This window comes from Chiloscyllium plagiosum, unplaced genomic scaffold (genome assembly GCF_037043375.1).
Source record: "Chiloscyllium plagiosum isolate Xiang-an unplaced genomic scaffold, Cpla_swu_hap1 HiC_scaffold_22, whole genome shotgun sequence".
Taxonomy (NCBI): domain Eukaryota; kingdom Metazoa; phylum Chordata; class Chondrichthyes; order Orectolobiformes; family Hemiscylliidae; genus Chiloscyllium; species Chiloscyllium plagiosum.
In genome coordinates this window covers 35,434,802-35,447,767 of record NW_028270160.1, presented here as the reverse complement: position 1 = coordinate 35,447,767, position 12,966 = coordinate 35,434,802, and the positions used below count along the sequence as shown (strand labels likewise).

Here is a 12,966-nt window from a genome sequence, read left to right as displayed (position 1 = left end):
AATAGGGAGCATAAATAATCAGCAAAACAGCATGCTTCCAGTTCAAAGGAAATGCTTCATCTTCATTTATTAATAAAGTTTCTATGACTTACGTACTGAGAAAGATACATAAAATAACTAATTGTTTCTAGCTTGTTTCATTGACCTTAAGAACAACAAATTTCAAAACGATCCATTGTCAGTTGTAGTGCATTTGCAGACAGTTGCAGGAATATAGAGCAAAACTTTGTTTGCTGCAGCATAAACAGTTGTTAGGTATTTGAAGAATGGTTTACTCATCTTGCTTACATAAAGTAATGTTTATTCTGTATGAATGCATATAGACAATATTAACAAAGTTTACCTTGGTTAAAAACTTTGAAATAACAATATGAATGGAGTCTTTCAACTTATTTTGAATAAGGAAGACATAAAAATGTAAATTTTTGACACTAAAAAATTGCAAAACCGAAGAAAATGCAGATAAAAGGAAATATTTTGCGAGAATTACTATTCATCTACTCCACTGTCTCTCAAATGAGTTCTAATAGAAATTTGCTCAACTGTGCTTCTTACTCCTGAGAACATCAGAATGGATTAATATCTGATTATCAAAATCTATTTCTGATAATCTGTCTCCAGAATAGTTTCATTCACCTTACAATTTGCTTGAGACACAAGCAGGAGACAAGAGCTATACTATAAAAATAACTTGTGCAGAGCTTGTACAACCTGTAATGGTTATTAACCTCATGGTGAAAATTATTTCGGAGTTTTTAACAGGATGCTCATCTGCACCATGTATATGCTTGATGGTGATCTTTATTCTATTTTGCTTCCCAAATAGAGATCCCTACTTTAGGGATATATTTAACTTGCAAGCAATTATTGTTCGACTTCTATATCAGATTAACAACTACCAAAAGACATTTTATCTCACATTAATAACTACATGATAAAGAACATCAATTTTACAAACTTCTCCCTTTCCTGCTGAAATATTGGTTATTAATTAACTAAACAATTAGACGTGTTCTTGAAAGGTATGTGATTATAAGGGGAAAAGAAATGAGCTGTAGAATCAAATTGGATAGTTCCTTCAAAAACTAGCACATATCCTATGAGATGAATTGCTTCCCATTGTGGTACAACCTATACATTCCTACTAGACTTTTCAAGAAAACTCTTCATTTTCTAGGATGATAAGTTATATTATTAAAAGATTTGCATTCTCATTACACAATTATGACTATACAATACAAACATCATAAATATTCATAAATGGAGCCATCAATGCTTTAATATTTATTAAGAATGCAATTTTCATACACAATACCACTTGTCCAGAGTTTATGTAAATCTCATTCAAGCATCAAAGCATTCTAGAATCTATTTTGAATTATAGGCCGAAATCTTTCAAGGAGTGCCAATCAGCATCTGATTGCCACTTCATTCCTATATTCTATGCCACAATTGGTCTGAATTTCTGGTCTTTCAAGTCTGGCTTTTTCAGAAATACTGGGTGTACCTTAAACTGGATTGCTTCCAGATAGCACTGAAATGCCAGGGGAAAACAAACCACACTCTATTTTTATGGCTCTAGCTGCTGCATTTTGATAAGTGTTTACTGACACACTGAAAAGATTTGGGATATTTAAATGAGTTTTTCAGTGTGTTAGAGAATTACTGTGTGAATGGGTGTGTGATCAGGCGAATATATCAGTAATTAAGTAGTTAAGTGGATTGCGTGGCAAGTAGGCAGGGCAGCTGCTGGTAGTCAGGTTAGGCGGAGCTGTCAGATCAGCTAAGTAAATGTGGGTGCCAGAGAGTTTAGTCATGATGGCAAGTTACATAGTTACCCAGATGTTAGATTACAATTTTTCTAATACTTAATGAGTAAATATGCAGGTAAGTGAGTCTGACCGCTAATCCAGAATTGAAGACCAGTTTTGAAGGGACTGGAGAACATTTCAAATGAGCTGGACAATTCCCACAGAGTCAATGATTCAAGATTTCCATGGGATGTGTATCTTGGGTCATGCACCTGATCCTCAAATACCCAGGACTGGAAGACCTAGAACATAATATCATATCAATGCAATTCCTTATACTTAATGGATAATGGCATGTTTAGATTAGATTAGATTAGATTAGATTAGATTAGATTACTTACAGTGTGGAAACAGACCCTTCGGCCCAACAAGTCCACACCGACCCGCCGAAGCGAAACCCACCCAGACCCATTCCCCTACATTTACCCCTTCACCTAATACTACGGGCAATTTAGCATGGCCAATTCACCTAACCTGCACATTTCTGGACTGTGGGAGGAAACCGGTGCACCCAGAGGAAACCCACGCAGACACGGGAGAATGTGCAAACTCCACACACTCAGTCACCTGAGGCGGGAATTGAACCCGGGTCTCTGGCGCTGTGAGACAGCTCATGTTATTTAAGCCTCTGGAGAAACCTTAAGTATCCTTATGCTTGCATAAAAACAGATGAAGTGATTTACACATTGATGATTCTGTACCATAAAAAACCCCCACAAAATATGTTCTGATAAAAGGTTATGATTTGAAATGTTAGTTCTTTCTCCACAGATATACCCAAACCTGCACATATCAATCATCTTAATTTATTTCAAATTTCCAGCATCTACAGCCTTTTGCTTTTGCACAAATATTATATCCAGTAAAGTATATCAGGAACATTTCATGCAGCTAATCAAGCATAAGATATGCATTGTCTTGGCGTTTGCTCCAGTTTCTGCTTACTAACTGGTTAGTCATTTTTTCTTGCCGATGCTCTTTGCACTAATAAAAAGAATAAAACACATAACGGTAATCTGAATTTAATAAATGGCAGAAGATACAGCAGGTCAGTCATTAAAGCGAGGGTCACATTTGATTGTAAATTAGTCACCTGTCTTTTGCACTTAAAAGTCAGACATATTTCTAATAATTCTTCTATTTCTCAGGTACTCAACTGTGTTTTTTCTCTTCTCCCCGAAGTCTGCTATTTTTTTCTGAGCTCATTCAAATTTGTCACTACTAGCCCAAGCTACAATGCACTACAACACAACAGTGCAATATCTGCTGTTTACTAACATTTTGAAAATTCAGTTTATTGCTCCTTTTTGCTGTTGTTTCAATATATAGCTGTCTATTTAATGGTTATTAAATGTAAATAATAAGCCAAAACAGGCCAAATTAAAATTAAGGCAATTGTTGAGACAGTTTAAGGACAATGTATCCTTGTACGCTTAATACTCACCTTTCAGGCATCAAAACAAATCTTTTTTTTTGTCTATAATCGATAATGAAATGGTTTGCTGTTTTGTCATGTACCTAATGGCAAAATTGTAGGCTCCCATTCAAAGAAGGCCCATTTATTTTGACAAAATTAACACAAAGCAGAAACTTTGGAAGGTGACAAGTGATGGTGGAGGATTAGAAATAAAGAAAGTTCGAACTTCGGATTCCTTTCATCACCTTCCAAGATGTCCTCAAGTTCCTACCCCATTATGTCCAATTACCTCACTAACCACCTTCCCACAATGACCAATTCTCTTCATCTGGGTTTTGTTGGTTGTCAATTTGTGATCTCGCAGTTAGATTTAACGAATAAGTCTTAAAAGTCAATAAATTCTGTTTATTAATGGAATAATAAATCAGTTCCTATATTTGGAAAGTTATAATAAATCATCAGTTGGTCAAACTGTTCTATAGTCCACTTGAAAGACTGAAGCCATTATGTTTTAATGTTATAATTATACATACGTAATTTGTTTGGTACAGTTAAAATCAATCAAAACTTGATGCAATTACATAATTAGTTAATCTCTTCTCAATGAAAGAAAAAACATCTGCAAAATCTAGAGTACTTTAAAAAGCTGTTTCAAACAGATTTAGACAGCATTTGAAAAATATAACATCAACAAGAAATTAAATTTTTAACAACCTCTCAGAAATAGGCGAGTAGACCAGACAATGCTCGAAGGAAAGGTGCTCTGAATCGGACAGGGCTATTACCATGCTCTGCTCCCGGTTCCTGTTATTAGGAGGTGGAGTTTCACTGGGCTCCTTGTGATGCCTGGCGTTGTGAATGTCACAATGTCCTTTGCTGTTCTTTTGTTTATGGTTATCCTCCCGCATGTCTTCATCATCAGTGGAGCCGCTGTTACGTCTTTTATATAGCTGCCTTTTCCCTCTGTGATGTTGACCCAGTCCCAACCCCCAGATTCAGCACTGCCCTCTTGACCTGCGATATTCTTACCGACCTCTCCGCCCCCACCCCTTCTCCAGCCTATCACCCTCACCTCCTTCCACCTATCGTATTCCCAGCGCCCCTCCCCCAAATTCCCTCCCCCCTACCTTTTATCTCAGCCCACTTGGCACACCAGCCTCATTCCTGAAGAAGGGCTTATGCCCGAAACGTCGATTCTCCTGCTCCTTGGATGCTGCCTGGCCTGCTGTGTTTTTCCAGCACCACATTTTTCAACTTCCACCAGGGCCCTGTGTGGTTTCCTTTTAAGGTTTCTTCTCACCATTTTCCATTTACCTAGCTTCTCCACTGCCTCTTCCTTCAACAACTCTGTTTTCTCAGGTAGAGTTGAGTCAGTTGATGCCCCTCTGCTGCATTCTCCATCCTTTTCTTGCAAGCCTCGTGCTCCTTTTGCAACTCTCATCTCAATAGCTTTGGTGGAGAGAGAAACAAGGTCTACTGCTGGTAATGCCACTTCTGGCCATTTGTGCATATGTGTCTGCATCCCCCCCAACCTCCCACCCTTGCCCCGCACCCCACCTTCAGCAAGCTTTGTAGATGTGCCCTGCTTCCCCACACAGGTCGCAGCTCTTAGTCAGGTGCCCCTTCTGTTTACAATTCCTGCACAGGGTAACTCTGCAGTCTGCTGTCATATGCAGTGACCTCCCGATGGTTTGGCACACTCTAAACTACTCCAAATATCAGGTAACTTTGACTCCCTCCGATCACAAAACTGGAGTGGGTGGAGGGAGTTCCCATTGATGTCAACCTTCAGGGTCACCTTGACCTGATGTTTGCTGGTCCAAATACCAAAGAGGTCAACTATATCGGTGCTGCCTTAATCCAGCTACACATAGCTTCCCAGGAGTCAGGTCATCTGCTAATGGGTCTTGGGGGCTATACACATGAATTGTAGCAACCTGGTCCCTCTGTATTGGGAGGATGAACATGGTGCCACAAACATGGGCCCTCACTTCCTTTCTCCTCAAATACCTTCAGGCGATGTTCGTATTGTTTTATGCTCAAGAAGGTGACATCAAAATATCCCTTGCTGGGGAAATCCTGCAGACAAAACATATACGCTGCTTGGAACCTGCAGCAATCCCAGAAGATGCTCTTCACAAAGATGGTTCGCTGGATTGGCAAATCTTTCTTCACTCCTTCATAGTCTCCCTGATTCTGCCAGCCTGGGGTTCGGCACTGCATGTCAACCAGAGCTATGACTGCTGTACACTGAGTTGGTATAAAGGCAAAGCCAGCATAAAGATCAACCAATAGCAGCTCAGCTCAATGTATGATCCTCCAAAAACCCTGATCTTAAAATCCTCTGATGATTTGCAGCTTGGAACATACACTTAATCTTAGCCACAAGTAGAAGTAAAATGCTATGGATGCTGAACATCTAATCTAAAGTAGAAAATGTTTGAAGTACTCAGCAGGTGGGGGTATCATTTGTGGAGAAACAAACTTTTCACAATGATGACCTTTCAACAAAACTAGATGTGTTCAGGTATTATGCAGGTAAGAGGCAGGGAAAAACAATGGGAAGAAAGGTGGGAGGTGCTGCTGCTCATGCTTACATGTCTTTAATCAGAAAAGTGGAGGATGCCAAGGCATAGAGGTCAGAATGGTAATGGGTAGAGAATTAAAGTGAGTGGAGTCACATTTGTGCATTGAGTAGAGGTGTTTCTCAAAGGAGATTGCATTTGATCTCTCCAATGTAGAGGCAACACATGAGTCACAAATGCAGCACACAATGTTGAAAAAAGTACCTGTAAATCATGGTTCTAAAAATCTTTATTAAGTTGAAAAAGGCTTGAGAATGTTGCAAATTTATAGCTAAAAATGTGCATTTAGAGCGTCTGTTTTTGTGTTTCATATGTTTTGAAAATAACAGCTGCAGAATGACAGACAAAAATTGCCAACAAATGTAATATTCTGAGGTCGTTTTCAATATGTTTAAATTGATTTTGAATGGAAATCTGAATGATAGTTCACAACTTCCAATATAAAATTTTCTTTTTGGCCTGTAGCACTTGAGTGCACAATATATTAGCACACGTTCACGCCTAAGATCAGAAGCATAACTTACCTAATGGAGACCATTCAGCAACCCAGCCTATGTTCACTTTTTGAAAGAGCAACCTGGCCTATCCCATAAAAAAGTGTCCTCTTATTCAAGTATGAATTTAAAAGTACCCTTTCAAAAGGGCAAGAGTCTCCTGTGGCTATCTGCCAGTGAAACTAGTATACCATTTTGGACACTGTTGCCGGGGATAGCCTCTCAGGGGAAAATGGAAGTAGCAGCCAGGTCTGTGGTACCATGACTGGCTCTGCTGTAAAGGGGACTCTCTAGTCATTATGAAAGGCAAGGCTGGCATGAGTAGGGAGCACTGAATGATATTGATGCTGGTAAAGAAAAAGGAGGTGGTATATGTTAGGTATAGGCAGCTGAGATCAAGGGAACCCCCCTGAGGAGTACAGGGGTTGTAGGAGTACACGAGAGGGAAATCAGGAGGGCAGAAAGGGGACATAAGATAGCCCTGTCAGATAAGGTAAAGGATAATCCAAAGAGATTCTGGAAGTGTATTAAGAGCAAAAGAGTAACTAGGGAACAAACACAGTCCCTTAGAGATCAACACGATCATCTAGGCATACAGCCACAGGAGATGGGTGAGATCCTAAATCAGTATTTACACATCAGTATTTACCATGGAGAAAGACATAGAAGCTGGGGAACTCAGGAAGTAAGCAGTGATGCCTTGAAAATAGTCCATATTAGAGAAGAGGAGGGGTTGGGGGAGGAGGGGTTGGGGCTTAAAATGGATAAATCCCTGAGATCTGATCAAGTGTATCCTGTGACATTGTTGTAAGCTATGGAAGAAACAACAGGGTCCCTAGCAGAGATATTTATGTCATCAATAGCCACAGATGAGGTGCCAGAAGACTACAGGGTTGGCTAAGATTGTGCCATGATTTAAGAAGGGCTGCCAGGGAACTACAAACTGGTGAGCCTAACATTAGAAGTGAGGAAGTTTTGGGGGGGATTCTGAGAGACAGGATCTACATGCAATTGGAAAGGCAAGGTCTAATCAGGGATAGCCAGCATGGTTTTGTGCATGGAAAATCATGTCTCACAAATTTGATTGAATTTTTGAAGAGGTGACCAAGAAGATTGATAAGAGCAGTGTCGTACATGTTGTCAATATGGACTTTAGCAAGGTTTTCAACAAGGTACCGGATGGTAGACGAGTTTGCATGGTTAGATCACATGGGATCCAGGGAGAGCTAGCCAATTGATACAAAAGTGGTTGACAGTAGAGACAGAGGGTTGTTTCTCACCCTGGAGGCTTGTGATCAGTGGTGTGCTTTAAGGTTTGATGCTGGGTCCACTGTTGTTCATCATTTATATTATTTATATGAGAATACAGGAGACATGTTTGCAGATGACACCAAAATTGGTCATGATTTGGAGGTGCCGGTGTTGGACTGGTGTGGACAAAGTTAAAAATCACATAACACCCAGGTTATAGTTCAAAAGGTGTTTTCACCACCTGATGAATAGGCAGCACCTCAAAAGCTAGTGCTTCCAAATAAACCTGTTGGACTATAACCTGGTGTTGTGAGATTTTTAACCAAAATTGGTGGTATAGTGGACAGTGAAGAAGGTTATCTAAGAGTACAATGGGACCTTGATCAACTGTGCCAGTGGGCTGAGGAATGGCAGATGGAGTTTAATTCAGATAAATGGGAGATGCTGCATTTTGCTAAGACAAACTAGGGCAGGACTTGCACAGTTAATGGCAGGCCTCTGGATGTGTTATTCAACAGAGACCTAGGGGTGCAGGTATATAATTCCTTGAAAGTGGCACCTCAGATAGATAAGGTAGTGAAGGTGGCATTTGCACATTTGCTTTTATTAGTTACAGCATCAACTACAGGTGTTGGGATTACAATTGTACAAAACATTGGTGAGGCCATGTTTGCAGCACTGCATACATTTCTGGTCGCCCTGCCATAGGAAGAATGTTATTTAACTGTACAGGGTGCAAAAACGTTTGGGATGTTAGTGAGATTTGAGTTCTAAAAAAAGACTGGCGAAATAATTGCACAAAGGCCAGTATCCTGTTACCAAGTCACTCTTTATTCACTTGTGCACAGTACACTGGCTGTGGCCAACGAGCTCAGTATCAGTCCTCTGGACTGAGGAGATAGTAAATCTCCTGGTTATATTGATCATACAGAGTTTTCCTGATTGGCCTAGGTTAACCATCCTAATCAAGGATCTTATAGTCAACAAGATCCAATTGGTTCCAATCACTACAATTGGACAGGCTAGGACTTTATTCTCTAGAGTGTGAGGGGTGACCTTCAGAGGTTTATAAAATTACAAGGGGCTTAGATAAGGTGAATAACCAAGGGCATGGGAGTCTAAAACTAGAGGGAGAAGGGAATGATTTAAAAGGAACCTGAGGGTCAACTTTTTCCACACAAAGGGTGATGTGTATATGGAAAAAGCTGCCAAAAGAAGTGGTAGAGGTGAGTACAATTACAACATTACAGTATACTCCACAACCACCTGATGAAGGAACAGCGCTCCGTAAGCTAGTGTTTCCAAATAAACCTGTTGGACTATAACCTGATATTGTGTGATTTTTAACTTTGTATACCCAAGTCCAACACCGGCATCTCCAAGTCACTATAAAATAAATTTAGGCAATTGCATAAATAGATGCATACAAATCCAATACAATCACATGCACATATACATTGTAATAAGCATTATCACTATACAAACACTCCCTTAACACAAGCAAAGAAACCTAACACGGAACTCTTAAAATATAGTGCTAGTACCCCTATCTCTGAGCCATGAGACCTAGTTTCAAGTCCCATTTGCACCAGTGATATGTAAGGACATCTCTGAATAGGTTGATTAGAAACTACCTACAAACCTAGCACAAATGAATAGCTACAAAGACATAAATTGAAGCAATATTCATGCTTCATAAACAAATATACATATTAGAAATATAGATATAATCAGTTGCAAACAAATACTGGCAGCTTAAACAACTCAATGTAAGAAATCTTAGTAATGAATGGCTCAATGATTGAATAATTGAATGACTGAATGGTTGAATGAATGAATGACTGAATCAAGAAATCTGTGAGTAATATATTACAAATTTTACATATAGCAAAGATCTGTAGCATTTTGTTGACAACACCTCCCTATATTTATGAAATTTATGTGACTACTCACCAAAAGCGAAAGTACAGGAAATCTTCTAACTTGTGTTTAAAAGGCACTCCAATTAACAAAGTCACTTTGATGGCATTGTTTCACTAGTTTTTAATTCTACATGTTATGAATGAAATAAATTTATCAAAAATGAAAGACCAAACACCAACTGCTTAGCCAACATTTTATCTTGATATCTTAAAGGCCAATCCAAATGGAATAACAGCATTAGTATGTCTGCAGCTTAAAATGCAATATGAAGATGTAACCTGTTTAACTGCATTTCATTGGGACACAGTGCAGGAGCATACTTTGCTACATATACATCACTGCCTCAGAATGAAGTATTGATATGGATAACTCTGCAAGTAACGTCGAAGGGAAAGTGAGGTCTGCAGATGCTGGAGATCAAAGTTGAAACTTTATTGCTGGAACAGCACAGCAGGTCAGGCAGCATCCAGGGAACAGGAGATTCGACGTTTCGGGCACAGGCCCTTCTTCAGGAATGAGCAGAGAGTGTTCAGCAGGAGAAGATAAAAGGTAGGGAGGAGGGACTTGGAGGAGGGGAGTTGGAAATGTGATAGGTGGAAAGAGGTCAAGGTGAGGGTGATAGGTCGGAGTAGGATGGAGGCGGAGAGGTCAAGAAGAAGACTGCAGGTCAGGAAGGCGGTGCCGGGCTGGAGGGATCCGGCTGAGACAAGGTGGGGGGAGGGGGGATGAAGAAACTGGTGAAGTCCAAGTTCATCCCCTGCGGTTGGAGGGTTCCCAGTCGGAAGATAAGACGCTCCTCCTCCGACCGTCGGGTTGTTGTGGTTTGGCGGTGGATGAGTCCAATGACCTGCATATCCTCGGTGGAGTGGGAGGGGGAGTTGAAATGCTGTGCCACAGGTTGGTTGGGTTGGTTCGTCCGGGTGGCCCAGAGGTGCTCTCTGAATCGCTCCGCAAGTAGGCGGCCTGTCTCCCCAATATAGAGGAGGCCACACCGGCTGCAGCGGATGCAGTAGATGATGTGGGTGGAGGTGCAGGTGAATCTGTGGCGGATATGGAAGTTTCCCTTGGGGTAGCTCAAGGAACAAAAGTGAAAACAGTGGTCCAAATCTTCCAACTAGCATCAATGCAGCATGCATTGCCACTGCCTGTGTCTTTTACAGTTACTTGGCCAACACTCCCTATCCTGGCTAAGGTTTCAATGGGCTAATGCATATGCCCACAGGGAAGACTGTTGAACACATTAAATGATGATAAAGACAGGACACGTTCTCTTTTCATGACACAAGTTGCCATATTCAGTTATGTTTTGAATATCCTGGTCTTTAACTGCAATAATGAGTATATGAATTGGGTGAGGTGGTCAGCTCAGTTATGCTAATTTCTGAGTTAGACCAGGTTAAGTGGTGTAATACTTCCTGGATGCAAATGCAGGTAAATCCTGCATATTTGGCTCTCGTCTTTGACAGTGAGGTCAATATCAAATACTTCAGTGAAGGGCTCCAGAAAATGAAAATCAATCAATCAGGAGTTTAAACTCTCCAGGCAATTTGTGTGCATGTACATGGTAGGACTTCATGAGCTCCTCATGCACACATCTCCCACCTTATTTCTAACAATCTGGATATTGGAAGACTTGTGTCTATATTTATTTGCAGACATAAATATTTCTTTGCACTGCAAATTTTATTACAGTATGTAATGTTATTAAGTCATTGTCAAATGGTTTTCAATATTCCCATGAATTCACTTACCCTCTGGAAACTTCTTGTTGAATGAAATTCACATTGCATCATATCAAAGAATATTGCAATTGTAGCTTTGCGCAGTTCAGTTTCTGGAATCAGAGTCATCTCCAAGATTGGACCCACCATTTCTGGGATAAATTTGATTTTGTGCTGGCCTTGAAGGAAAGAATAGCCCATAAAGACAAAGAATATAAAGAAAATATTGCTACAGCATAAAATTAAGCAAACTTACAAAATAAGCCATGCATTATTATAAAATGTTAGTAGCATCTAACAAAACAAGGGAATAAAACCAACAAAATAGCTTTACTTAGCTAATAAGTAGGCTTAAATTTAAACAATCTGCCAGTTTGTTTCCTGATATTTTAATATTAATTTATTGTCTCTGACTCAAATAGGTTGGTCTTTTAACACCACCTATTAGTCCATTACCATGCTTAACCGCAATGTAACAATATTCTGGTGACCTTACTGTACTATCTAGCCTAATTATAAGGGCACTTAAAATCCATCTATATTGGGCAACCACTACTTACGAAAATCCACTCAAGCTTCTTTTGGAGCCATCAATTTCCAAGTGGATTAAGCACAAACAACAGAAGGGCCACATTTAACACAACTCTTTCATTTGAAAATTAGGCACTTGTTATAAAATAACAAATGACTTCTAAACATATTTACTTCCTAAGGGAGGGTCAATTATTTGCTGTTGATGACTTTGCCTTCTTTATCCTCCAATTCACCTGGTCGTACTAGGATCAGTGTGTTATGTTTTTGCATTGGGCTGTGTAAGTACAGTACATAGCTGATGGGTTATTAATATAATAATTCTACTTGCGTACATGAAAAGGTTGTGAAATGTTCTTCAGTGATTTTCATTTCAATAACTGGTATATCATATATAAAACTATGCTTCATTTCAGCAGAATTTGTTTACTTATATAAATTCTTACACTTAAATAATGTTAAAAATCACACAACACCAAGTTATAATCCAACAGATTTATTTGGAAGTACTAGCTTTCACAGTGCTGCTCCTTCATCAGGTAACTTGTGGGGCAGGATTTTAAAGCACAGAATTCATTGCAAAAGATCACAGTGTCATGCAATTAAAACAATATATTGAACAAACCTAGATTGCTGTTAAGTCTTTCATCTTTTAGAATTGGTTGCAGGTTTCGGTTTATTAATATGTAAATCCCAGAACTTCTTTAAAGTCGAATTCTCGAGATAATTTAAGGTTTTATTTTAAAAAATGACATCGCAGCTCAGACAATGTATTAAAGGTGTGAGGTTAGAGTCTGTCTGTATCCCAATCTTGAGTCAGACTGGTTCTATTTCCAAAGTAGGAATTGTTTTATGAATTGACTGCCTGCAGGTTGTGTGCTTTTTGAGCAAACTAGAATGTATCTGCAAATACAATTCTGCAAATGCAAATTTCAATGTTCACCACCAAGAGTGGCTTGGTAGCAGTACTACTGATCGAGCTGGTCAGGTCCTAAAGGACTTGCTGTTTGACTGGCACAGTGGTAGTTGGTTAGGGAACCAACAAAAGAGAAAAACATGCTGTGTGGTACTATCACCATGCTAAATGGGACAGACTTTGAACCGATCTAGACTGGGCATCCATGAGGTGCTGAGGGCCATCAATAGCAGCACGATTGTACTCCAGCACAATCTGTAACCTCATGGATCGGCACATTCCCAAACTCAACCATTAACATGAATCCAGGGGAATCA

The 12,966-nt window shown here is 39.7% G+C and overlaps 1 protein-coding gene across 1 annotated transcript in view; it reads right to left on the bottom strand.

Annotated features, from left to right (window-relative positions):
- dock1 (dedicator of cytokinesis 1) overlaps positions 1 to 12,966 on the bottom strand; it is a 592,086-nt gene that overhangs the window by 122,313 nt on the left and 456,807 nt on the right. Inside the window, exon 33 of the mRNA XM_087998957.1 lies at positions 11,233 to 11,381. Within this exon, the coding sequence (XP_087855083.1) occupies positions 11,233 to 11,381 (149 nt within the window). The remainder of the gene's footprint in view (positions 1 to 11,232; positions 11,382 to 12,966) is intronic.